The sequence below is a fragment of the Chelonoidis abingdonii genome, chromosome 10, assembly GCF_003597395.2.
Source record: "Chelonoidis abingdonii isolate Lonesome George chromosome 10, CheloAbing_2.0, whole genome shotgun sequence".
NCBI classification, from domain to species: domain Eukaryota; kingdom Metazoa; phylum Chordata; order Testudines; family Testudinidae; genus Chelonoidis; species Chelonoidis abingdonii.
In genome coordinates this window covers 13,687,569-13,715,054 of record NC_133778.1, presented here as the reverse complement: position 1 = coordinate 13,715,054, position 27,486 = coordinate 13,687,569, and the positions used below count along the sequence as shown (strand labels likewise).

The 27,486-nt window shown below is 42.9% G+C and overlaps 1 protein-coding gene across 1 annotated transcript in view; it reads right to left on the bottom strand.

Moving 5' to 3' along the window:
• Positions 1-27,486, bottom strand: part of ERBB4 (erb-b2 receptor tyrosine kinase 4) — a 1,039,775-nt gene that overhangs the window by 231,503 nt on the left and 780,786 nt on the right. Inside the window, exons 11-15 of the mRNA XM_075069950.1 lie at positions 26,698-26,788; positions 24,600-24,799; positions 7,182-7,314; positions 4,825-4,918; positions 3,331-3,485 (exon numbers count right to left, since the gene is read on the bottom strand). Of these exons, the coding sequence (XP_074926051.1) occupies positions 3,331-3,485; positions 4,825-4,918; positions 7,182-7,314; positions 24,600-24,799; positions 26,698-26,788 (673 nt within the window). The remainder of the gene's footprint in view (positions 1-3,330; positions 3,486-4,824; positions 4,919-7,181; positions 7,315-24,599; positions 24,800-26,697; positions 26,789-27,486) is intronic.

Sequence of the window (27,486 nt, the reverse complement as noted above, 5' to 3'; positions counted from 1 at the left end):
ACTGTTCCTTTTTTCTTCTTCCTGAAGAGTTCTGCTCAAGGAGGAAAATTTAAATACTCATTTCTACAGGAAGGCAGTGAAGCTGGAGAATTCTAAATTAGAAGGGGGCGGGGAAGACAAATTGATTCCTTTTCTCTCCCCGGGCATATTCAATGAGAGCCTGACAATGTTGGCAAGAAGACGGACGATGTATAAAAACCAGACATCTGGGGCACTCATTATGACCATCACAGTTTAAAGTAACTGCAGAGTGATACAAGTACATTTGAGATGATATAAGGATGTTTTTAGAAGAACCAGGAAGGAACATTTGAGGTGAACCAGATTACTATTTTTTTTTTAAATAAAAAGGCTGCACATACACTTTTTCCAGACTGTTAACTAAATCCAGATGTGTCTGTTCAGTGGCTTCAAGTACTGTTCCCCCATTTTAAGAAGGGGATGAGGATGTCACTAGAACTAACCTTTGACTGGACAAAGCTAACCTACCTGCTCCAGAGGCCAACCATACCTCTGTGTGCATGTTACTCAGAGAGTGTAGAGGAAAACTTTTTGTTACCATCACAGCGGGTGTCTGTCATTCATCCGCAGGCTGGCATATCCTGGCAATGTGACATATTCATTCGGCTAATGAGCACGGATGCTGCTGGATGAGGGGAAAGCCGAAGGTTAAAGTGCCAAATGACAACACAAAGACCCGATGCACGAGGAGCTGTGGTTCCATTCAGCCAGGAGCTGCCAGCGAATATTATCAATACAAAGTCCAGCTGCTCAGGGCCCTGCAAAATCCCGATGGCTTGCTTCTTTCTAGTTGTTTAAGAATCCGAAGGGCTAGATCGGCACAGTCATTCCTCAGCTGCACAGGGATAATTTCCCTTTTCCCCTATCCCCATATTGTCCTGTTCCAGCCATGATGGGGAAAACAGGGGCCCATTGGCTCAATACTTCTTGCTCTGAACAATAGGTGGGGGAATTGGAAGGTTCACTGGCTATATCTCTCCATTTCCACGGCCTGATTAGCTGGCTGGTTTTACAGAAGGGACTGAGCTGAATTTACCTATGTCTGCCCCTGAAGAAGCAGGGAGCAGAGGCAGAAGTGTGAATTTCTAGTCTGTTCTAGGGCCAATGCAGCTCCATGTGACCCCTTGCTCAGGGCAGACTGTAAATGCAGAATCTAGACATAGGAAGAGTTGATCAGAATGACACCTCCATAGTCCATTAAAGCCATCATCGGAAACCCTGCTCCTGAGGTAAGTTTCTCTCTTCATAGTGTTTCTTCCTATCCTCTTCGCCTTCATTTTTTTTTAATTGCATAACTCTGATTTAAAAGGGCTGAGAGGATGACGAATCTGCAACAGATCCTGGCTTTGTCTCTGCGATCTCGCTTTCATTTCCCTAATGGCTCTATTGTAATTAGATTTGCAAAAACAGCAAAAGGTCTTATTTTGAATGGCAACAGCTGTTGACATCAACATTATGTTGAATAATTTACTGGTTTAATTTTAGCTGCAAAACAGTAAAATCCTCCTGTGGAGGATTACTTCACTGGATGAAGTTTTCTTGCTCTTCCTCTACCTTGGACATAACCCATTGTCTCCTCCTAAGAATATTTTTAACTCAAGTGGCTCGTGCAAAATGATAACTGCTTACTTCTCTAGAGTTACTTGGGTACAGAATTTCTTAACGCTCATGCCACTTTCTGAAGCCTTGCCTCTGGCTGGTAAAAATTCACATCCCTTAAAATGTGCTGACCTGGGGTTCATTTTGAAAGGACTTCTATTAAAAAGTGACTTGGTTCTTGATCCATACACACCAGGAGCAGTATTTGAAGTCAAGTCCTCTGGCACTGGGTGCTTTGTTTCTGCAATATCTGATGTCAGATGGTTTTTCAGCAGGCCCAGAAGCCTCATCTGGATACAGACACTTCACTGTCAGAAAAAATGGCCTACATTCTCAAAAGCAACTAGTGATTTGGGGGGATCAACCTGAGAAACCTTAAAGGGATCTGATTCCAAAATTACTGGGCCCTTTGTCAATCGAGTTCCTTTCAGGTGCCTCTAGTTGGGCACCTAAACACTGGGGTACCCAAAAATCACTAATTGCTTTTGAAAATTTAGAGCACTGCTCCAGGTAACAGATGCCATCAACAGATAGGGCAATTGATGGGAACAGGAGAAACATTGGAGGAGGAAAAGTAATTCAGCCAAATAACAATGGAAAGGGATGGTCTCAAAGGTGACAACAGAGCAGGGGAAAGAATGTATTTAAAAGGACTGTAATCCAGTTTGTGAAATCAATAGTACTGCTGACTATTGTAGACGAATCCTATGGATAGTTCTGGACGCTGCCACTCTTCTGAATGTGAGAACTTTTTTTAACTGATTCGTTACAACCTACAGCCACCGCCATTAGGAAAATACTTCCCACTCTTCTCTCCCGGGGCCCATCTCGGGTGAGGAGAAGGTGGGAGAAGTTTCGCTGACCACAGAAATGACATGATGAGGCAGGGGACTACACAATGTTTGATTACCTACTAGTTTTTTTAATAATAGATATTTTGAACTGTCCCCATTTTCCCTCTGCCACTTTTAACTGCTGGTCTCTTGGCTCAGCTCACAAGGGGGTGTTTTGGTGAAAAGGCAAGGTCAGCACTTGCACTTGAATCGGCCCAGACTATGGCACAGGTAAGGCAAATGCCCTCTAGCATCAACTTTCTATAAGGTGAAAGCGGAAGCCAAAACTGCCTCCCCTCTCCACTGCTTTTGGGTCTTGGCAGGAAGGATGGTCTTGTGGTTGATGTGGGGACTTGGGAGATGTAAGTTCAGTTCCCAACTCTGGTGCAAACTTGCTGTGTGGTCCTAGACAAGTCACTTAATCTTCCTTTGCCTCAGTTCCCATCTGTGAATTAATAATACACCCTTGACTCACCGGCACGAATCCATTGATGCTGAGATGTGATGATGGTCACCGTGAGAAAACCCTCTGCACAAATAAATATTCAATATGGTGTCTGTGTACATGCCAGCTTTCATGTACACATATTAGAAACGCTTTCCATACCAGTGCTTGTTATCGAGAGGGCCAAGAGCACTGCTGTAAGAACCAATTCTGATAGGCTTGCAAGTGAGGTGCTAATTAGTCTGCTAATTACCTGCAAAACCGTAATGACTGGATTCTTCATCCTAAAACCAAAGGTGATGTTATAGCTGTGTATGCACAGACTTCCAGGAATCATGAACACTTTTCTTGGCCAAGCAGTAACCAAACAAAACCACTACCTAACATAAATACTAAATAGCAAAGCTTGCTATTCGCAGAACTGCAGCTTACCCTTGCGTGCAGTTTGGATGACAAGGGTGACACTCACGGTCCTCATCGGCGTATTTGAAAATGAAGCTGTTTGCTCCCTGTAAGCCATCGGGGCACTTTTCCACACAGTTGGGGCCATCCTTAAAATGGAAACACTTGGTGCAGTGGTCTGGTCCCTGGGGAGTGGGAGAGAAATGCAGTGTATTAGATTTACTCTATCATTTGTTACCACGCAGGAGCTGCTGACAATATGCTGGGTGCTGTACTCTCAAAGATAGAGGGGTACATTTCCCTCGTAACAAACAGGGATTCAGCCGTGTGACTCCAATGAATGTTAACGAGAGTCACATGGCTAAATCCTGGGGCACTATGCTGAAAATGTACTACATAGAGAGTACTATCAGAGTACTGCTTCTGGAGTATTTGGTTTCGTTACTTTTGATGGATGCACCTCAATGTGCCTCATGACCACATCCTTTTGTTCTGGAATTTTCCTAAATGAAGCTACAAAGTGGTCCTGAAGGCACCTTGATGGGATCATTTGTGTCACATGCTTATCTCCACACCGTATTTTGCCAGTGCTTTCGTGTCTCCCTCCAGGAGATGAGGATTTAATTTTCATTATTACACATGGAGACCTAAAGTTAGAAACTGTAAATCAAGTCTCCTGAAGTATAAAGACATAAAGTTTACTGGAGTCGGGTCTACAGTGCATTAGGCAAAATTATGCACAGTGCTACCAGCTGTCACCAAAGAAATTCTGTAGATGCAAAACCCAAGTGCCTTGTCAGTGGTCTGCAAGAAATCCAAATTTCCTACACTGGTAGAAAACTTAGGACATTAATTTCCCAAATGGGTGAACTGCAGAGATTATAATAAAACAGACAGTGCATCTCTATATAGCACACTCTGTAATCAGTGAGTCACAAAAATAAATAAATGAGCCAAGTTCTCTCAGCCAATCTGTTACCAGAGAAAGTCCAAAATATAAGCTCACTCCATATATTCGGGGAGGGATTGGATGTATCCAGGTGCCCATCCAGTTCCTGCCTTTTATTCAGGCTATGCACAAAGGATAAAAATATAAGGATCACTTTACTTTCCCCACCACCAAAAAGCCTTTTCGGTGAGGCTCACCATCCATTAAAGTGGTGCCAAAAACATTTCATTCTGCCATAAGGATGGCTATGAGGAATTCCTTGGCCAGTTGGAATATCTGGGTTGGCAGAATGCAATTGCTTAAGAGAGAATTTTTCTAGGAGACTGAAGGCATGGAGGGGAACAGGACTGACCTCAACATAGGAGGGGGGAAAAAACCAACAGAGATAAAAGAAGGTTCTGTGGGTGTGTGAAATTTCTTTTGCTTGTCACCATTTACTGCTGATGTATTTGAAATGGTCGAGAGTGATGATGGCAAAAGTCTCATTGGACAATAACAGATGTTTATTTAAATACCTACACTAGCGCAGACTTACTAACCAGGCTACAGCTACAAAGTATTTATGTTGTGCTTACCAGCCCATAGCATGTGATCATGTTATCTTCCATCTTCTCACACTGGGGATCACATTCCACACACACAGAACCATTCGCAAACTCTCGAAATTCCCTGGAGAAACATTAGTCAGTCAGATGAGCAGTTAGTGAAAATCATACTGAAACGGATCTGAAGTTAATGGACCAGATCTTCAGCTGGGGTAAATCAACATTGCTTCATTAACTTCAGTGGGACTATACTGATTTACACCACATGAGGACCAAATCCATTCAACAAATGATAACAAATGTGTTATCATTTGTTGAATATCCTTTTGGCAGGTTATGGCCGTGTTAAGAAATAAGAACACCATCACGGGGTGGGGGTGGGGAATTGAACTGCAGCCAGTTGATTTCCACACACACAGACCCAATCTCCCAAGCAGCGAAGTCGCAGCTGCAACACAAGCTGTACAAACCCTTCCAGGACCCTGCGCAGGGACTCAGGTGACTAGCCCGTGCGCTTTCCCAGTGACTGTTCATTGAGTTAGCTAGATAAAAGCTGGTTTGGGTATGTCTGCACTGTATGCTGCTGTCACACTGTTGATTTCAGTGCAGACAGACAGTGTGCATGACACAGCTACAAACCATGAAGTGGTGAAGCTTGTTGACTTCAGCGGAGCCACGTCAAGTTGTCACGGCTGAGGATGTGGGCCCTCGTTGTTACTTTATCAACTTAAATCTGAGGTTTTAACTGCTCTCAGTGCCATGAGGCTCTATTGTGGGAACCCAGTTAAGTGAGTATAAGGAATCCATGGGAAACTTTCGTTGAAAAGAACATAGCATGGAATCTGAGGCTGCTTTAACTTTGAAGCAGAGACTTTCCATGTTGAGTCACTGCCCAGGTGGAAGGGTGCAACCCTAGCAGCACAGCTCCATTGGAGCTGCCATACAGGGGAGATTAAGGGCTATGGAGCCACTGCAAATGCATAGGATTCGCACCCAGACAGTTCAGATCTACACTGAAGGCCCTCAAAAGTTGCAGAGGTCCTGGAAGATTTTGGCAACTATATCCTTGTCTTTTGTGCAAGGGGCAACCACCATTCCCTTATCAAAATAAACACGAATACCCTAGCTTAAATGATAGCTCCTACTCAGGTAATGTGAACAGGACCATGGAACTTATTAATGTAGAAACAAACGTGTCTGGGTTATGGCTGACATGGGAACCACAGCCAAATACTGCAGTGTAAATTGCAGTCAGCTTTACCCTGGCGTAAATGACAGCACAATCTGGCCTCACAACATTCATCTTTCCTGACTTGAATGCATATATAGCTATAGGGTAACTTTAACAGTTTTTTGCATGTCATTTCCTTGCTTTGAGAAAGAAAGAAAGAAAGAAAGAATTTTGCAGTAGTTTGGTGTGTTTACAGGGAGTACATTCTACTGTCTCTTTATGATAATCACATAAACTAGTATCCAAGAAACAAAAAAGAACCAAAAGTGCTTTTATATATATATAGTGTTTTTATTTTTAATTAGCACCTCTTGGGGTGAAAAAATTAACTAAAATCAATTATGATTTGTTGATCCTTATTATAAAGAAATGTTGGGCAGCGTGTTGTGTCATCATCTGGGAAAAGAGATTCCACCCTCCATTTTTTTTGCTTTTCTTTCTGGTATATGCAACATAGGACCTTTAAGTTTTATTCTTCAGTCAAAAGACAGTTTCACACAGCTATGTCTCTGTGATCTGTGGGACTCCATGCTCCCAGTGAAGACTATGCAAACATCTAAAAATGTTTGGGGGGGGGGGGAAGAGGGAGGCAGGAGGGAGAAAGGCAAAGAAATCAAACTTCAAAATTTATTAAGAAACAATAGCAAGGGCATATGAGCGTTTTAAATCCTGCATTGACAAAGCTTAACTCTAAAAACATCTGCAGTTAGCTCTGTAAAAGTCCTTGGCTTGGGGATAAGAAAGAAGAACATCATTACTAAGGAACGACAACTGTGAAGCATGAACTGACTATGGCTCCGTGAATGTATATACTCATTTTTATTGCTTGTAATAATTATTGTTGTTCCAGAGGGAAAAATAAACAAAAGGGAATTGAGAATGTTTGAAGTGAAAAAAAATGTATCTAGAAGTAGTATCACAGCTAGAGTACCATATGAATCCATCCACTTATACTTCCACCTCAAAGCCAGATTCTGTGTACTCACACCGAGTAAATATCACCTTACTCCACAGAATGTTTCGGTTAAAATCAATGAACTATTGGTGGAATAAGGTGTTACTCAATGTATGGACATCAGAACCTGTCCCTGTATTCCTCAACTGTCAACATAATCAATACCTTTTGGGGAACAAACAAGCAAGGGTGATGTCTTACCCATCATAAAGGTTACAAGACTCTATACAGGTCCTTCCTCTGCTGAAGCGTTTGCAGGACAGACATTGGTCTGGCCCTGGCCCCCAACAGCCATCACTTGAGCACAAGTTGTTACACACCTTTCCCTCTGCAGCTGAAAACAGAGAGAGGAATGAAGATATTTTTAGTGTCATTAGCTATTAGATTGCAAATATTACTTTCTAACACACCAGAAGGCAAGTCCTTCTCCCAGCATCCAGACATAAAAAAGCTACTACCCACAGAATGGCCTCTTCCCCTCCCTGCCTCAGAGCCGGGAGGGATTCAGTGGTCTCCACAGCACAGACCATGCATGGGAAACAGAAAGACTGGAGCGATCAGGCCTTAACTTCCTAGACATCCATTGTAAATGTTTGCATTGTTTCCCCTTTCCTATTTCTTGTTGATGAATCCTCATGGGCATTTGCCAGCAGGGGGAGATTTAGCAGAACAGTTACATTGACTGGCCCTGTTGATTTGGGGGGATTACAAGCATAGGAGGGGAGGGGTGATATGTCCTCTCCTATAAAGCCTTTAGGCTGGGATTTGCAGAAGCATTCAATGTTTGCCTAACTTAATTTTAAGTCAAGTAGGACTGACTTCTACTAGTGTGGGGCTAGGCCAATGCTGGCTTCTTCTAAGAAATACGTGACTGAATTGGGGGTCAATAGGGATTTATTTTTCAGGGGCCTCTATCCAAAATTAAATCCCTGCAGTGTGTCATACGAAATCCATCACAGAACATATGTTCTGAAAACAGTAATGAAATAACTTAATTAGACCTGACTGAGCTTAGAGCAACGCAAGCAGCTTTAGCCATTTCATTATTGTTTATCATGTTTATTATGGTAGAGCCCAGGGACCAACTGAAAACAGGGCTCCATTGCACTAAGTATTGTACAGTTGTAAAATAAAAGACAGCCCCAGCCCCAAAGAGCTTACAGGCTAAGCAGAGAAGACAAAGGCTTGGGACAGGGGATTAACATACAGGCAGATTGACCAAGGTGAAGACAGCAAGGAGCATATTAGTGTGGAGCCTTTGTTCTTTTTCTTTTGCTATTTAAACCCTTTCTGTGGAGTTCTTAGGAGAGGATGAGCCAGACAGAAAGACAAAGGAAGGGAGTGGTGAGAGGTGTTGGAGCAAGCAGCAAATCAGTACTGCGGAGAGAACGCAAGCTCTCAGCCATTCCGTGCCGCCTCAGTTTATACTGATTAGACAAGCCTCTGATACCTGATGGAGGAGGCTATCATTCTCCCAGATATGTGGGGTTTTATGTCAATTTGGTGCCATGTGATAGACCTTGAAGATTAAAAAGCAAAGAGCTCTCTTTTAAATCTTCTGTTACAATTAGCAAGTAGTAAGACCCAGGGTTTGATAAAAGTAAAAGAAGTGATAAATGACAAAATATGTTTATTTCTTGGTAGAGTTTTTAATAAATGCCATAAAAAACAGACAGTAAAAAAAAATGACACGTTCAATAAAAACATACACATATTATAGGTACAGAATAACACCGACACCTATATACACAGATTCACACAGTGGTGATAGCAAAATTGAAAGAATTCCCCATACAGAATGCAAACACTACTCTGGTGCTTGTGCAAACCTGTGCAAGTTACTATGGACATAGCCTATGGGGGTATGTTTTCTTGCACTTCCACAAGTGGATGATAGGTGACAGTGTGTGGCAGAGATTAAAGAATGCCACATTTCCCTTTCAAGACAACAGACGGTGCTCTTATTGCCACTGTCAGGGTTGCAACAGGGTTGTTAAAGAACATTGTAATGGACAGTACCTAATTGCTGAACTGCATATTGAGGTTCATCAGCTGATGAGTACAAAGCCCTCTAAAATCACTTCTGCAGTAGGAAGCTGCTTCCCCCCCCAAGCATTTTGTTTTTCCTTGATTATTCTTCACTGTATGGCACAATATTCCATATTTAGTTTCTCTTGGGTGTGGAAGCATTTGTTCCATCTTCATGGCACAAGGCAGACAGCCTCCAAGTGTCTCATTAAACACTCGTTGAATGTCTGTCATAGCAGCCCATTGTATAGCAGAGTACATTGCTGCATATATTGATTCCCTCTTTAACTCAGGCCAATCACCTATTTTTCACTGTGCTGCAATGTTCAGTATTGGCACCATGTTTGCCGAACACATCGTTTTGATCTGTGAGGCATTCCTGGCTTATGTTCTCTTCTATTTATTACGTAGCCTTTTATCACACTGTAACAGATGATATTCACATTGCAAAGACAGGATGCATCCCTTTCATCTGCTTTCCTTGTCTGGTCCCTCCTTCCATCATCAGCCAGCTTACTGCCTGCTGTATTTACCATGCAGCACTTCTTAGGGGGGAAATGTGCAATCACATGTTGAAAATCATGTTGCATTTTCATAGATTTCTCTTTGCTGGCCCCAGGCAATAAGACAAACAAGTTACCTGAAAAGCCAATGACATAAGCAAGGACTGTAGCTGTGAGAATCATCTACCTTCCTTTAGTTCTTGCAATTGGATGCTATCCTAGTTCCTTGGCTTATAAAGCTTGTGGGCAGAAATTCTTCATTTAAGTTATTTCTTTTTCCACGCAAAATGTTTTTGTGGGCTTCAATGCTGAGAGAGGCTTATGGTATTTCACTTTAATGTCCTTCCAGGGACTGTGTGGAGAACTAATCAGTGAGCAGGTGTCCTCCAGTCCACATGTACAAGCAGCTACAAAAGGCAGGAGATTCGCTATTGTGCTTGTCACTGTGTACAGAGCTAATGCTGGTTGTGAATGGCTACATTACGTGATATTGTTGGTTCCACAGAATTTGTGCATTGTCTCATTCATTACTGTACAACGTGAAGCTCAGGATACTGGAGCGCTACAGACATCTAGGACCAAGAACAGGCCACAGATTCACTATGTCTGGAATAGTTTGGCAACTTTCCTTTAAACTTTTTAGGCTAGAAAAGAGTAAAAATGTCCACATGCTAAATAAAAAACAACTAAATAGCATTTATTTCAGAGAATATGCTCAGTTATATAGTTCCTTCTGTTCCTCAAAGCATCAGTCAGCTATACCCAAGCACAAAGAAAACTATTAAAGTTAATAATAATTCCAGCTGGCTTTGTAAGTTTTGTTTGAACCTCTTGGCTGAAAGCCTAATTCTTGGCTGAAAGCCTATTTCACCTTAATTAATGGCCCTCATTCACTTCACAGTTACACTATTGCCTACAGGATAAATGCTTTTGAAGTCAAATGAGCCAGACTGATGTATAACTAGTGTTAGAGCGGATTCAGCAGATTCAACAGCATTCTTACCGTAAACCTATATTATGTCATTTGGTTCTCAAACAACTCTCTAAACTTATTTTTCTAATATCCCCAAGCAGTTTTTGATATTTCATTCAGTTTGCCTCTTAATAATTTCCTCCAAAGTCGATGGATTTACACTAGTCCTTTGTGTTTTAGGCACTGAATCTCCACACACTAGCAAATGTCGCATGTATTGTAGACAACACGATGCTTCCTGTTACAAACATTCTGAGACATTTGGTTCATGTTTCAGTGTCAGAGTGGAGGCCTGGACACGAACCATGACAGCTCCGAGGCTATTGATGCCAGAGTCCCCAAGCCACTACTATTGATATCTTGGCAAAAACACCATCAGCACTTCATTGCTGGATTATGAAGTGTGAAAAACTGATCCACTGCTATTTTACTGAGGTGTGGGCATGGGCTGTGAGTTGGCATGATACTGATTCCCATTTGCTGGTTTATGGCAACTCTCCACTGTTGAGAACAGCACTGAAAATATGAGATGCGGACTAGCTATCACTGAGTAATTCCATGTCATGTCAACCAGACTATCCATGTGCTAGAGAGGAAATATCTGGAGATTATGGTGCCCCTGTCAACTGACCAAGACAACAGAATCAGTAGGAACAGAACAGCCCACCCAGACCCACAACTGGTGATTGTGCCAGTGACCTACTTAAGCTGCAAACATGTTTTAAGGTAACACTAATGAAGACAGCAGCACTCTGGCAGTCACCTCCTCATACATAACACAAGGCAGTAGGGGGGAAGATCCTAGTTAATATAGGAACAGACACTGCATAGGTCCTACTTTGGGGCACAGCATAGGGGGGAGAAAGCTGGGAGCCGCGAGCCTCCACTCAGCCATATGTGGCCTAATTGCAGTTCCAGAACTCAACATCGAGAGTCCTCTTTAGCTACTCCCCAAGGAGCACCCAATACCCTAAAGCGAGCATCGAGGGCTGGAGAGGAGGGAAAGCAGTCAGTCTGCCACAGCTACACACTAGCCAGAGGAGCTGGTTGGCCACACAGGGGGAGTAATGCTGCAGCCCTTTGAGCGGCAGTGGTAATAAATTGGTGTAAATGACATGCATGTCCACTTTACGGCCCCTTTAACACTGCCAGAGAAGGTAAAGGGGCCTTAAATGTAAATGAGAAACAGGCCTACAAATCTTTTCTCTTCCAGTGACTATTTCTAAACCTGACCAGAAACAGTGCTCTGCCAGGAGCTTCTGAAAGTTTGACAAAGAAACAAACTGTGTTAAAGGAAGAAAAAAAAATCCCTCTATTTACATAGAAAATAAACTGTTGAGTAATCTTTCATTAGGAGTCTCTTTTGTTAAACAAAAGTCCCACAGTAATATTACTCAGTTAATTAAACAAGCAAGGAAAAAGTCAATTAGGCCTCAAAGTTTTATGAGCTTAATTGACTGAAAACACTACGAACTTGCGGCTTCTTTTCCAAACAGCTTACAGTGAAGAGGTTCCAGCTAGGGGGAGGTTTAAATTCTTGCTCATTTACACGGCTTTATTGCTCTCGCTGATTGCTTTTCCCAGTAGCTGGGAAAAACAGCTGCAAGAATTTCCCGACCTGTTGCTTAGTCTCCTGGGACTGGAAATCATCTCTTATGATTTATATCATAAACAGAACTATAACATATCATTTCCAAGACTGGTGAGAGTTCTGCAAAGAATATTAACTAGGACAGGTCTGTTATCCAGGATGATCTGCGTCCCAAATGGTACAGAAGAGGTAGATTTCAGCTGTAGTATATACGTGGGTGATTCCCCACGGAGGTTGCTGGTAGCCTTCCCAAGCTCTTCAACTCAGACAAAACAAAGTTTGTCACCACACAGGATCTCTCTATGTTGTGGTCTGGACCGAGCAATCATGGAAGGGACTTGTGACTACACAGAGCTCGTATTCTGTTACACCCCTGAGTATGTTAGCAATGTTTTTAATAAAGGACATCAAAGCATTGACTTGTTTTATCCATACTTTAAGGGGGAAACAAGTCATGAATGTGGAAAGTTTTTCAGCCGTAGTATTTCTCAAAGAGCTTCATGTATAATACAGTATGGTTGTCCATAGATACTGAAAATCACATTGGTTATCTGGCAGCTAGATAGATTGGACTAAATGAGATAACAAAATATCACTCTTGGCAGCAGGAGAACCATTAGATTTTTTTTCTAGTTTTAAATAGGTCTCCAGGAGAAGAAGTGAGCAGAGCTTGTGCAAAGGACAATGCAGAATCCGAGCACTCTGAAAGCATTAGCACAAAACCCGCCAAACCCGCCAAACCCGCACTATGCTCCACTGACGTCATATCAGCACATCTCGGGTTTGATTTAAATAGCTACTTGCTGTCTCCAATTTACTTCTTCAAAGTATTTTTATCTGAATTTTTCCTGATCCTACTCCTTACCCAGTTACACCATAGTACATGTCACTCACATCTCAACCCTATAGGTGAATCATATTAATCAAACAACATGTAGATTGGTGATCTCCATCAAATTTCAAGCCACACATATATACAGATTCCTTCGACTGTACCCATAGTATTAAACTGTATTAAAAGAAGTTGCTGTGTCAACATAATAATAATAATAACAGCAATCATAATAATAGGTATTATTCAAGATATTGGTTCCAGAGTAGCAGTCGTGTTAATCTGTAACCGCAAAAAGAACAGGAATACTTGTGGCTCCTTAGAGACTAACAAATGTCTAATGCCAAGATTGAGCAAACGGTCAAAAAAGGCAGCTTCCCATTTGCTTATTGATTAGGTCTCAGTATACTGAAATTATTATTGATTTATTGTTCTTTGTAATTGAATGCGTAGCGATTAGAATGTGTTTTTTTTAATATATATTCTTACATGGGAATTTCTGCTTAAATAGCATGGATCAATGGAATGAAATGACTCAGGACAGAAAATTGAGAGAGTCTTATCAAACTGAAACTACAGAGGAATGTTAGGTAGGCAAAATGTAATTACCCCACTTGGAATCGCAACAAGAGAGGCGTAGCCACAGCCCATGCAAAAAAGACAAGCAGTAAGAAATCATTATTTCCAGGTGCTTATTACTAAGCCATAAAAATGTGTTCTGAACTGAAACTTGATAGGGAAGGATTGAAATTTTGAAGTAACTTGTAAAAATGCATTAGGGTTTGGTTTGGTTTTGCTCCTCCTGTATGTTAAAATGTTTTTTTTCTTCCCCATACAGTCAAAGCACACAATACATTTAGCATTCAGAAGACGTTACTGCTTCCAACAGCAATTCATTTTCATTCAGATTTTCAGAAAATATGCTTATATACTCTCAATGGGCTTGCACAGGGTACAAGAATCAAACCCGGTATGTTTCCATAGGATAGAGAGGAACCATGAAAATTAGCTATTTAAGTACATAGCCAAAGATCAATCATTTCTTCACAGGCAAGATCCAAAGCCCACTGAATTCAGTAGACAGACTTCTATTAACTTCATCAGTTGACTTCAAATCAGGCTTTATTATAGTACAATAAGTTATTCAAGTTTTTAATTGGCTGCTAGATTGATATGATTCACAAGTAACAGTTTATCTAGAAAAGTTTCATTGGACGCTGTGTGAGCCCATAAAACTGGAAGATTTTAAACAACTTTTTACACAACTGCAACCTTTCTAAATTCATATTTAATGAATGCTCTTTGCTGGCATTATATTAAGAACCAGTCGGCCCAGTGCTAGGAAAAGACAGCAGGACCTTTATTTTAGGGTGATAAGATGGCAAACCTACCTACCAAACTATATTCCCTACAAAAAGATTTACAGTATTTCACTTTTTACAGTGAATTTTCATAAAATATTAAGATGCATACACACCATAAACTATATTTTATACTGGATTTATACTCTCAGTTAAAGGAAAAGAGCGTATTCAAAGAGAGCCCCATGCATTGCATTTAGGATAGTACTCCAGAATTCATTTTAATAGAGCTGGATAATTATTGAAACACATGACAACACAGCTACCGGCTGGAAGATGTCCATTCGCCATCTCTACTCCCAAACAGTTTAGTACCCAGGGTGCTGTATTTTTTTTTAATGTAATTTCTGAATTTACCACTAGGCCTATGCAAAGATATCCTCCCACTGTATTTTCAACATTTCACAAATGTGAAATGGATGGGGTTAAATTCAATTAATTCATCTCAACTAAGATGCTACAAACACCCATAAATGTCCCAGGAGTTGCCTGTGTGCTAAAAAGTAAAATTTGCTTCTATGTATGTTTGCTATGAAATTTTTGCTTTTTTCCTCAAAAACAAGAGATTTAAGTACATAGCCAAAGGGGTAAAAAAAATAAATAAACAAATGAAACTTTTCTGACAAATAGATGAAATTTTGCTCTGGAGTGAATGTGGAGAAATTCAAAAATTTTCCACATTCACTGGAAAAGAAAGTTGTTTTGATAGTAGAAACAGAAATTTGATGACAGGTTTCAGAGTAGCAGCTGTGTTAGTCTGTATCCGTAAAAAGAACAGGAGTACTTGTGGCACCTTAGAGACTAACAAATTTATTTGAGCATAAGCTTTCATGGGCTACAGCTCACTTCATGATCAATTCTGTGAACATTCACTAATTTTTCTAAGGTGCTGTGTATCCCTCTACCAGTCAATCCAGGTAGTTATATGCCCCTCATCACCACATGTATGTTATGTGCAGCAAATCAATCAATCAATCAGAATTTCTGTACACACATCTATCGTCTCCAGCAAATTATCACCTGGAAGCAACATCAGAGCACTGGCTAGTCAGCACTAGCTAATGCTCTATTACTCCTGGATGTACCCTCTGCACAAAGTATGACAGAATCATATGAGATAGAAAGGAAATATTAGAACAGTTCTTCTATTTCCCAGAAGGACTAATGCTGAATTTGTCCCTTGGTCTAGTCCTATACGAAAGAAGTGACTCTCTTAAAGGAACCCTGTGTCATTAAGTGGTATTCACCCTTCAAGGCAGCAAATCCCACTTCAAGTGCAGTGTAATTACACGGCTCAAGACTGATACCTCTTTGTGTTTTGTCCAGGATAGTTTTAGATCTCTCAAGCATTTGGGCTTAATATTAGGCTGAATGGTTTCAAAGTTTTCCCAAAAACAGTGATTCAGTTACCAGTAGAAGTGTACTACAATAATAAGTCAGACAAAACCTTTTCCTGTATTTTATCAGCTGCTGTCTTATTCAGCCTCTTCGAACTGCAGATGCTCTTTTCAAATCCCTGACAATATGGCAAAGATCAAGCTTTTGCAAATCGGAAGAAATTCTTTACTGACCTGAACTTGGAACCACCACTGTATAAGGTGCTCAGGCCTTTATTCCTATAGAATAAACTGTCAAAGTGAACACCAAATGTTTCACGTTTTTATGAAGCTGCAAAAATGTGATGATGGGCCAGTGATGACGATGCTGGGAGATTAACATGTACTTCCTGCCCAGGATAATTCTATAGTGTTTTTCGAAGTGATAGAGATCCATACACCCATTCTCTTTATCTCCACCATGTTTCATCGTTCAAAAAAATAAATGTGCTACCAAACTCCACTGAAAAATGCACAAACATCACCGTTATCTTAGAACAAATTGCTTAAAGTAGCATTGCTATACTCGGAACTTTTCCAAAACTATAACACTCTCTCGGTAACCTTTCAGCAGACCTGTCAACTATGCTCCAAATCTGATTCTGTTACTTTAAGTTGCATGTTTATGCCTAAAATTCTGTCATTCTGCTAAGATAACTTCAGTAATTTCATCTTCAACATGTAATGGGGTAGGTTATAGGACACTAGTCTTTTAGGTCACATTTTTTTTTCCAAAATATCTTCTAAATGGTACCTATGAAACCAACATTTGTACATGACAATCACATTTTAGATGGTTCACTACCTGATTTTTAAATGCAAACATCCAATAAAAAGAATCGTGCTTCAATATTAATTGAAACGGTTAATGTCATGAAAGTTTCTATGGGGCACCATTGGTCCCGTGGATAGGGCAGTAGACTGGCACTCAGAAGACTTCTGTTGTGTTTCTGACTCTGCCACCGACCAACTGCGTTGATCTTGGGCAAATCACTTCACCTCCCACCTTTGGTTGCCTTGCCTATTTCGTATCTGAACTGCAAACACTTATGGACATGCTTAACTTTACTACTGTGAGTCTTCCTATTGGAGTTAAGAGGACTGGTAACAATAGTTAAGTTAAAGCACAGGGACAAGTAACTGCAGGATCAAGGCCTAAAACTGCTAGCTTTTCCTGTGTGTTTGAATAGTGCCTAACATGGATGGCGCCTCTAAGATTTTAGTATAACAAGAAAAAAAAATGTAATACTACTAATGTAAGTGTAAGCAGAGTCAGGGTGAGCTCCACCCTGACATCAGCTGGTGAATTATGGCAAGTGTGGAAAAGAATTTCTGGGGTTGATCGTGTTTGCATAGGCACACCCACCACACTTGGCATAGCCCATGGCAGCCTGGGATGGTTGCTTTGGCAGCTGTGGGATCCCCAGTTTCTTTGTTGTTGGGGCGGGAGGAGTGGAGTGTTGTCACCCTGATTGTGTGGATGAGGAACTGTGAAACTGCTTTGTGACAGGGAGTCTCACCATCAATTGAGTGGCACTCGCTAGACAAGGGAGTGGGCTCCTTGTGTGAGCCAGAAGCATCAATTGCACCTCCTCTTCTTGAGGAGGTCTTCTTGAAGACCAGAGCTGATTTTTGATTCCCTTAAGAACCTAAGTTACAGGTTCCTGAGCTGAACTCACCAAGAGCTGAAAGAGCTGTGCAAACTCGGGGGGGACTGAAGCTATATCGTGGAGTAGAGCAGCTGGCAGAGCCAAGCAGTTTGTGGGACAGTTGCAGTGCCCACGGAGCGAGCAGAGCAGTTTGCGGGGACAGCTGGAGTGGATCACAGGATGGCTGATGGAGCAGAGCAGCTGGCAGAATGGAGCAGTTTGTGGGATGGTTGGAGCAGCCCACAGAGTGAGCGGAGCCGAGCAGTTTGCGGGGACGGCTGGAGTGGATCACGGGATGGCTGGTGAAGCAGAGCAGCTGGCAGAGCGGAGCGGAACACAGCGGAACTGAGCAGTTCATGGGGAAGGCGGAAGCAGAATCCCATGGAGAGGCAGGGCAGTTGGCCCCGGACCACGTAAGGTTCCCTCTTCTACCCAGGCTGGTGTGAGAGGGAAAAACCCCTGCACATAGACTCTTGAACTCTGGGGCTGCACTGACACAGGACAGAGACTTTTGGGTTGCGAGACTTTTGGGACTGTCGGTGATTTTGGGGTTGCTGGACTCAAGAGCCCAGGGAAGAGGACACGGCCATTTCCTGGGGTGGGTCTTTGCTCATGGTTTGGTCTATGAACTCTAGTTGAGGTGTTTTCCCAATTTAATGCTCTGTTGTTTACCTCATGTTATTAAACATTTTCTGCTATACTGAGACTCTGTGCTTGCGAGAGGGGAAGTATTGCCTCTTCGAGGTGCCCAGGGGTGTGTGTAAGATTTTCCCAGGTCACTGGGTGGGGGCTTGAGCAGGTTTTGCATTATGCTGTAGGGAAGGGACCCCTATGTATTGAACCCGGCCCTTGCTGCTATCAATTCGGCCTGGCAGAAGGGTTACATTTTTGGGGGCTCGTCTGGGATCCTGAGTCAGTACTCCTTGCAAGCACATTTTGAGTGATCCATTGAATTGGGAAAACCCCAAATTACCTTGTTGTTTTGATCTGTTATATTTGAAAAAAATTAGAGTTTGTGTAATGGCCCTACACTTGTTAGAGGACTTGTGCAAGGGGATGAATATTGACCTAGGAACTGTCTTCTGGTAACGGCAGTGCTGGAGGCAGTTGATGAGGGCTCAATAGAACCTATCTTAAGGGCATCCACTGAGTACCTGCGTAAGTGCAAAATGCGTGGGCGCATTTTTGTGACGGAGGAGGGGGCTTTTACTGTACTGTGTGAGCTGCCATTGGCTGTGGACCCTCTACAGGTTCCAGGCACGATAGCAGTGGAAGATGATGAGTGGAAGGTAATAATCACTAGGAGCCAGCCCTCACCAGCCCCTACCCCTGATGGAGAGTTTTTAAAGAAAATGTCGGCCTTTTTGGGGAAAGAGGGAAAAACTTTGGCTGATATGCTGGGTCTGTTGGGCCTTAAGCTGGAAGCCCCACACCGGGAGACTGCTCCTTCACCTGATGAGGGGATGAAGGCTTTGAGGCAAGCATTAGAGAAGGTTATGACACCCCCTGAGTCAAGCACCTATCATAAACTGAGGTTGTTTTCTGGGGGTCCCACCCCAATACCTGGGGAGGAAGCATTTGAACCCTGGCTGGAGCACACCACTGAAATGCTGCAGGAGTGGGCGGTGCCTGATGCTGAAGAGAGAAGGCGACTAGTAGAGTGTCTCAGGGGGCCAGCCCTAGATGCGATTCGCACCCTGAAGCTCGATAACCCTGCGGTCAAGGTGAAGGACTGCCTAGAGGCCATGGATCACGCCTTTGGGAGAACTGAGGGTTCAGAGGATGTTTACTGCAAGTTCCTCAATGCCAGGCAACAAAAGGGAGAGAAGGTTTCTTCCTATATCCAGAGGTTGGAGAAATTATTGCAGAGAGCCATCATGAGGGGAGCAGTAGCAGTTGAGCAAATGGACTGGACTAGATTGGCTCAGATTGTGAAAGGAATTCAATATCAGAACCCAATCCTTCTCCACCTTCGATTAAGGGAACGGCAAGATAATCCACCAACTTACTTTTGCCTGATAAAAGAGGTCCGAGAGGAAGAAGAGAGGCAGGCAGCTGGCAAGGTTTGGGAGATGCAGCAACACCAGGCAACTGGCACAACATCCATATGGATGCCCAAGGCCCTAATGGTGAATCCTCAAGAAGAACTTATCCAGCGAGTGCAGGGCCTGACACAGAAAGTGACTGAACTAGAGAATACCTTTGATTCAGCAAAGACTTCAAGGCGCAATGAACCCTCTGCTACCACAGTCCAGAGGACTACATTTAGAACCTCTGCAACATCCCAGAGGCAAGGGAAAGGACAATCCTTCTGCTACTGGTGTCGCCAGGGTGGGAACATTCCTGCAAGGTGTCAGAATGCAGAGAATCCCATGCTAGTATATCAAAAGCTGGGGACCACCTGGGGAAAGTCGGGAAATGACCCCAGGGCCTGGGAAGGGAGCCGCCTAGACCTCCAGGATGTGGAGGCTCCCCTGGCAGGAACCATGTGGCCCAAATCCCCCCGAGGATTGATAGGACCCCAAGCGGAGGTCATTGTAAAGGATGAAGGGACAGAATGTAGAGCAGTGCTTGACATGGGATCCCAAGTGACTATCATATTCCAGTATCAGAGGGGTAGCCGTGTTAGTCTGGATCTGTAAAAGCGGCAAAGAATCCTGTGGCACCTTATAGACTAACAGACGTTTTGGAGCATGAGCTTTCGTGGGTGAATACGAAACGTCTGTTAGTCTATAAAGTGCCACAGGATTCTTTGCTGCTATCATATTCCAGTCTTTCTACCAGCAGATGCTTACACATCTGCCTATCCGGCCCCTGACAGGGCTTGGTCTGTATGGCCTCAGCATGGATGAATACCCCTATCGGAGGTATGTCATAGTGCACCTGGAATTCCCAGAAGAGATTGCTGGGGTAAGACAGGGGGTGGACACTGCTGCTTTAATATGCCCTGACCCCAAAGGAGCCTCTGATGTGTCCGTGCTAATAGGGACCAACTCCAGCCTCTTTAGGATACTTGCCGATTACTGCAGACAGCGAGCAGGGGAGCAATATCTGAACACCTTAGTGATACATACACACTGTGCTGTGGCCTACAGAAAAATTAGGACACAAGAAAAGTGATGCCTGATTTGCCAGTGAGAGCACTGAGGTATGCAGGCCCGGTCCCTTTAGTGGTGCCTGCAATGTCAGAAAAGGAGGTGATTGTCATGAGTACCTGCCTAAAAGGCAGTAAGGGAACATTAGCAGTGGTAAAGCAGCCAACTGAAGGAGGGCTCCCAGAAGGAGTGCTGGTTCTCAGTGGAGTCATAACCCTACCTGCTGAAGCCTAGGAAGAGTTGACTATACTGGTTGCTAATGAAACACGCCATGATGTGTTTGTAAAACCAGGGCAGAAGATTGCAGACATCTTTGAGCCTGGAAGCATTGTGAGACCCCAGTGTGAAGCTGAAGCTCCAGTGATAGATCCTGCAAAGTTTGACTTAGGGGACTCACCACTGTCTGAGGAGCGGAAGGATCGCCTGAGGAAGAAGCTTTGTGAGAAATCCAAGGTGTTCTCACTACATGAGCGGGACGTGGGATGTGCCAAAGGAGTGGAACACCACATCAGGCTACAAGATCCCCAACCCTTCTATATGCGGGTAACTTCACTCAAGTTACTCACATGAGAAGTTCCAGGATCCTAAACTCTTCATCATCTGCCAATGATTTTAGGAAATATCACCAGTGAGTCAGTCCCTTTAATATACAATTTCACAAAATATTAATCTATTTCTGCTGAAAAACACTTTTTATTATGCCCCCAAAATGGTAATGTTTGTCTTTTTGTATGACATTTTCTGGTGGTGTTTGTATTTTCTGTATAAATCCACGGACATGACTCTACACTTCAATAAAACAGTCTGACAATGGATGCAGGCTTCCATCTCTGGATAGGTAGGGAATTCCATGTTCTGATAGCATTTGCGAGTTCAAAACCTCCTAAACTTTGAGATTACATGAAAGGGTGAAAAGCTACTCCTGACAGCTAATCTGGGCATACTTTCCAGCTCCCCAGCTATTTAATACCGTGTTCAACCTAAGCCTCCAAGCAATCAAAGCCTGTGCAACAAATGAGAAACTGTTCTATGAAGTGAAAAGCACCCCAGCTCACATATGCGGCTTGGTTCACCCTAGACCATTTATTTTTGATTGTCTTCATACACATGGTCTCCAAGCTCTAACAACCCTGAAGCACTGTTGAACTGTTATTGTATGAGGCTCCCTGCTTTCTTCTGTTTATCTATTTCCTGCTTGAGTTTTTATTTTGTGGCAACATAGGAGGGAGGATGGCTACTTCCTTAAAAAAAAGTATTCGGCAGCATCCTAGGCAGCCTATTGTACCCAATCAGCGCTTAACACAATATGACCCTTTCTTTCAAAGCACACTTTATGACAATATGCAGTGTGGCAGAGAGAAGAGAAGGCTTCTGGTCTCCAAAAGGTCTGTGGATTCATATAGTTCAAGGTCAGAAGGAACCATTAAGATGATCTGGTCTGATTTCCTGCATAACATAGGCCATATACACCTCTACCTCGATATAAAGCGACCGGATATAACATAAATTCGGATATAACGCGGTAAAGCAGCGTTCCGAGGGGGCGAGGCTGTGCACTCCACTGGATCAAAGCAAGTTTGATACAACGCAGTTTCACCTATAACACGGTAAGATTTTTTGGCTCCCAAGGATAGCGTTATATCGAGGTAGAGGTGTATTTCATCCCCGTGATTTCTGCATCTAGCTCAAAAACTTGTTCTTACTCAGGCACCATATTGTGCCGTGTTCCGGGTGGCCCAAAAAGTTCTTTTCCCCCTGAATCTCAAATGGCCAAGAACAGCCAGTCACAACATATACGACTAATTTGAACACATGCCCTCTTATTAGATTGCAAGCATACAGCCAGATCCTTGCCACTCACCCTCCCCTCCCTCCCGCCAGCTCAGGAAGGGGCAAAGCAGCCAGGAAGCCACCGTCACTAAGCAGCTGAGCATTCCCTTGTGCAGGATATAGCTGGCATAATCCTAACTCCCAGCACAGAGTAAGGATTGATCCAGGATCAGCTATACCCATGGCTGGGGTAATCAGAGTGGGCGTAGCTGGAGCACCGTGCATTCCAGTAACCCTCAGCTGCTAGACCAGCCGCTAGGTGCTGTTCCAATTGGCATATTTGACAGCAGCCATGAGGCTGCTCTAAATAATGGCGAGTCTCAAGGATTTTGGCTCATAGTTTTTAACAATATGTGAGACGGTGGCGCCAAAATATATGTGCTTTCTACATGCAGGACTGGGCTTCTTCAGCATTCAAGCAACACACACAAGCTTAGAAATCAAAGAGAGAGCCATGAGACTGGGGAAACACAAAGGAGGACCGCAATCAGACAGTCTAAGATTGCTCACAGCACAAGTGTAATATTTCTGGCTGGTCAAGGCACAAATCCAGGGAATGTCACTTGAAGTAATTTTATGAATCTGATCTCTTGCTAGTGTGCTAGCAGACGCTTACAATGAACTGTACGAATGCCATGATGTGACTGCCTTCATGCAAACATGTCGCCTAATTTCAGTGTAGCTGTGATCATGTTTCATAGAATATCAGGATTGGAAGGGACCTCAGGAGGTCATCTAGTCCAACTCTATGCTCAAAGCAGGACCAACCCCCAAATAGATTTTTGCCCCAGATCCCTAAATGACCTCCTGAAGGATTGAACTCACAACCCTGGGTTTAGCAGGCTAACCAGTGCAGTGCTTTTAATCCAGTTACTAACAGACATGCCACTCTATCAGCACTAATTAGAACCCTCCTGGTAACCTTATCAGAGAAGTCTAGGACAGAAAAGAGTGAGAGTGAAAGAGACTAACTCATCCAAATATTCCTAAATGTTACCCCTATAGGACTGAGGCACTTTGGTTGGACTACAATATTCAGTGCTGTCAAATGAACACCTTTTCAGGGCCATCACATTCACTTCACATTTATTACCTTAGGGATTATAATTGTGAAACTGGGTTTCTAATAGTGGTGTCATAAACAGATAGTTAAGGGTTAATGTCTCTTTTACCTGTAAGGGGTTAACAAACAGTGAACCTGGAACACCTGACCAGAGGACCAATCAGGAGACAAGATACTTTAAAAATCTCGGTGGAGGGAAGTCTTTGTTTTGTGTGTTTTCTTTGTCTGTTGTTCTCTCTGGGTTCTGAGAGTGACCGGACGTACCTACAGGCTCTCTAATTTTCTGTTCAAGTAGTAAGTACAAGTAGAAAGGTGGTTTAGTCTTTTTGATTGTTTTCTTTATTTTCAAATGTTTATTTGGCTGGAGGGATTTTAATTTGTATTTGGCTGGAAGAATTCTATCTCTGTTGCAATTTGTATGTATGCGGGGGGGAGGATTCTCTCTAGTGTCTATAAGCTGAAAGACCCTGTAACATTTACCATCTTGATTACAGAGACAACTTTTACTTTTTCCTTTCTTTTATTAAATGCTTTTCTTTTTTAAGACCTGATTGATTTCTTCCCTTGTTAAGGCTCAATGGAATTGAGTCTGTACTCACCAGGGATCTGGTGGGAGAAAGGAGGGAAGGAAGGGGTGAAGGTGGAATTCCTCTGTGTTTTAGATTCACAGAGCTTGAATCTGTATTGCCTCTTTGTGAGAGGAAAAGAGGAGAGGGAAGGTGACATTCCTCTCTGTTTTAAGATTCAAGGAGTTTGAATCACTGTGATCTCCTAGTGTCACCAGGGAGGGGAGGATCTGGGAGGAAGAAAGGAGGGAGGGGGGATGGTTTATTTCCCTTTATTGTGAGACCTAAGGAATTTGGGTCTTGGGGGCCCCAGGGAAGGTATTGGTGGGACCAGAGTGTACCAGGCAGTCCAGTCCTGGTTGGTGGCAGCACTACAAGATCTAAGCTGGTAATTAAGCTTAGGGGGATTCATGCTGGTACCCCATCTTTAAGACTCTAAGGTTCAGAGTGGGGTTTTATACCATCACAAGTGGGAAGTTCAAAGTGTCCCAGGGTCAAAACATGGTGAGCCAGCAGCATTCTCGTTTTTCAGTTGCTCACACCCGGATGCACTGTAATTGCCTATAAATGTCATCAGAGGCAAGCTGGGCCAGATCCTCAGATAGTGTAAATTGATGTTGCTCCATTGACGTCACTGAATGCAGAGTGATACCAGTTGGGAATCTGGCCCACCCCATGTATCACATTCGTTCCATGTATACACCCACAAACCCATCACAAACAAAACATATGCATCGAATAGAAGTACTCACTGCAGTTCTCAGGCTTTTTGTTGTGATGGATCACTGTCTTTTGGTTGGGAGTGCTGAAGAGGCTGGTCCAGTTGATGGTGTGATAGTAGCACAGGTTGGTATTGTCAGTTATGTAGATGTTGCCAGCACTAATCTGCTTCAGTGACTGGAACTGTAGAGAGGTAATTGCCTGTTGCTTCAGGATAAGTAAGGAAAGGCCACTGGGGAAGCAAACATAAGCAGTGAATAGCCCTGGAATGTGGGATTTATCCCATGAGTGAAGTGACAATGCCGGTGCGGCTCCAGGTACTGGCGCATGAAGTGCGTGCCTGGGGTGGCAAGCCATGGGGGCGGCCTGCTGGTCACCATAAGGGCGGCAGTCAGGCTGCCTTCAGCAGCATGCCTGTGGGAGGTCTGCCAGTCCTGCAGCTTTAGTGGCAATTCGGCGGTGCGTACGCCGAAGGCACGGGACCGACAGACCTCCTGCAGGCATGCCACCTAAAGCCACTTGACTGCCGTGCTTGGGGTGGCAAAATACATAGAACTGCCCCTGGACAACAGCATGTCTTACCTAAAAGGTGTATTAATAAAGGACAACTCAAGAAGGGAGTTTAGTTTCAAGGGCTTTCAATGCCATATACACAGAGCATGGTTCAAAGATTCATAGCAGGTCAGTATAGTTACACGGTTGTAAAGCAGTGAATGAGCATGTGGAAGAACTGAGTGTAACAGACCACAAAGCAGCCTTCCTGACTTGTCTAGTGGAGCGTCACTGTGCTATCAGGAGTATGATACTATAAGCTGTGGTGCTCACACTCCCGCCATTACTGGAGGCTTATAGCTGGTCCTGGCCTCTGTGGCACAAAATACAATTTCACCCACTCTCGCTATTTTGAGTTCAAGTGCTATGCTGACAACTGCAGAAAAGAAGGAAGGTTTCTAAAAAAAAGATGGGGGAGTAATATTGGGAGAGGCCAAAAATGAAAGAGAATGATGAGATCCCACATAATGTGGGAAAGTCCTCTTTCACGAGTCACATTAATGCCAGCTATAGTAATCTGGGAAGAAATGATTATTTTCAAGGAAATGCCTCCAGAATGCTTTCTAGGATTTTTTTTTTCTTGTCTCAAAGTATCTGGTTATCTCCCTTCCTCATAGAAAGACTACGAGTTCACTGTGCAACATGGAGAGGATGATGTACATTATTTTACAGTTGAAAATTAGTGAAGCCAGAAATCGGGATATTCACTAGATTAATTCATTTATTTTAATGATTATAATTGTTTTCCGGAAGCTCTCAATGAAAATTGCTACTTTAAAACTGAATACAGGGCAGTAATGCAATCTCAAGGTTTCCCTGCTATTCATAATCTGCTTGGGCTGTTGTTTATGATATCAGCAGACTCCCTTGACTGATTTACTACATTTTGTTCAACCCGGAGCCAGGGGTTGCTGTATATATCATATAGATATATTGTTTCATTCCCCCGTTATTTCTTACTATATTTGCTTCCCTCCAACACCAACCGCTCCACATTAGCTTTCACATCAAAACATCACTTGTAAAAGTGGAACTGGTAAACTATTGCAGGTGCCATTTTCTGTAATGCTAGGGGGGGCAGCTCAGTGATCATCCCTGTATTTCTCTTCTATTGCCTTTTAAAAAACAGGATGCCCAGTACCATGAGCGTACTCAGAGAGGCAAATGGCATCTGAGTCAACACATTCAAATGTGATATTTCCTTATAATGAAACACAGTATCTGTCAGAAATCATAATCTTCAAAACTAGTGATCTTGCTTCATGAGTCAAAGACTTGGACCATGAATAGCAAGATTGTGCACACTGCACACTCCATCATTAACGGAATTTAGGGGGTGATGAGTTGATTACCATAGCAGGAAACCAAGAAACAATGATTTTTAAAGCAACCTAATTAACAGGGTCAATAGCGTTTGCACCAGTGTTAGTGAATACATTGGTAATTGAGAAATATGCTAAGAGATTATGCAGTTGGTCCTCATGAAGGACTTTACATTCTATGCTATGCACATAACAGGCTTCGAATGGCGATAGCACAGTATAAATTATTACGTAAATAGAGAAAAGCATACCTTACCTATATAGGGCTCTTCCACCTATAGTAACCAAGTTAGAAAACACACGGAAATCTGTCATGTTTTGGGGCCACGACTGAATATTCAAGAAACCTGAAGGAGATAAAGTCAGAAATGTTAGCAAGTGTCTCATCATCTCAACCACAGAAACTGCTTTATGATGTATCTGAATTATGAAAGAATGATAAAAGGATAGCATGGGTCTGAGAAGCAGAAATAGGTGGGTAATGAATGATGCAGAATACTGTCTTTGAAAGTCAGCCACTGTAGTATAGGCTCCTCCAGAAGAGCAAAGATTTGTAAATATGTTGTTTTAGAAAACTCAGAACCAGTCCAGTTCCAGAGACTGGAAACAGGAGAAGCCCTATAACGTATGAGCAAATTCGACACTTCTTAGGTTTCCTGGTCTTTTTCTAGCAAAAGTCAGCAGACAAAATCAAAATGTGCATGAACTGAGGAACACATGTGAAAAACCCACATTTTAGTTGAGATTGTTTTGCTATAGATAAATCTAATAAAATATCCCAGATCTGAAACAGTTCTGAGAATCTGGATTTGAGGCATTGTAGCCCAGTCTCTGCTCTGCCACATGTGACATCGTGATCCTCCAGGACGGGCAGAGACATAAATATGAATCACCGGCATGGGGAGGAGTGATATAAATATGTATCATTGCCACACTGATGCCCTCCCTAACAGCACATGCAAAGCAGGAAGACCACATGTCGCACAGTCCCCACATGCCTGGCATCACCATGACCCTGATTTAACAAGGTACTTAAGCATGCGAA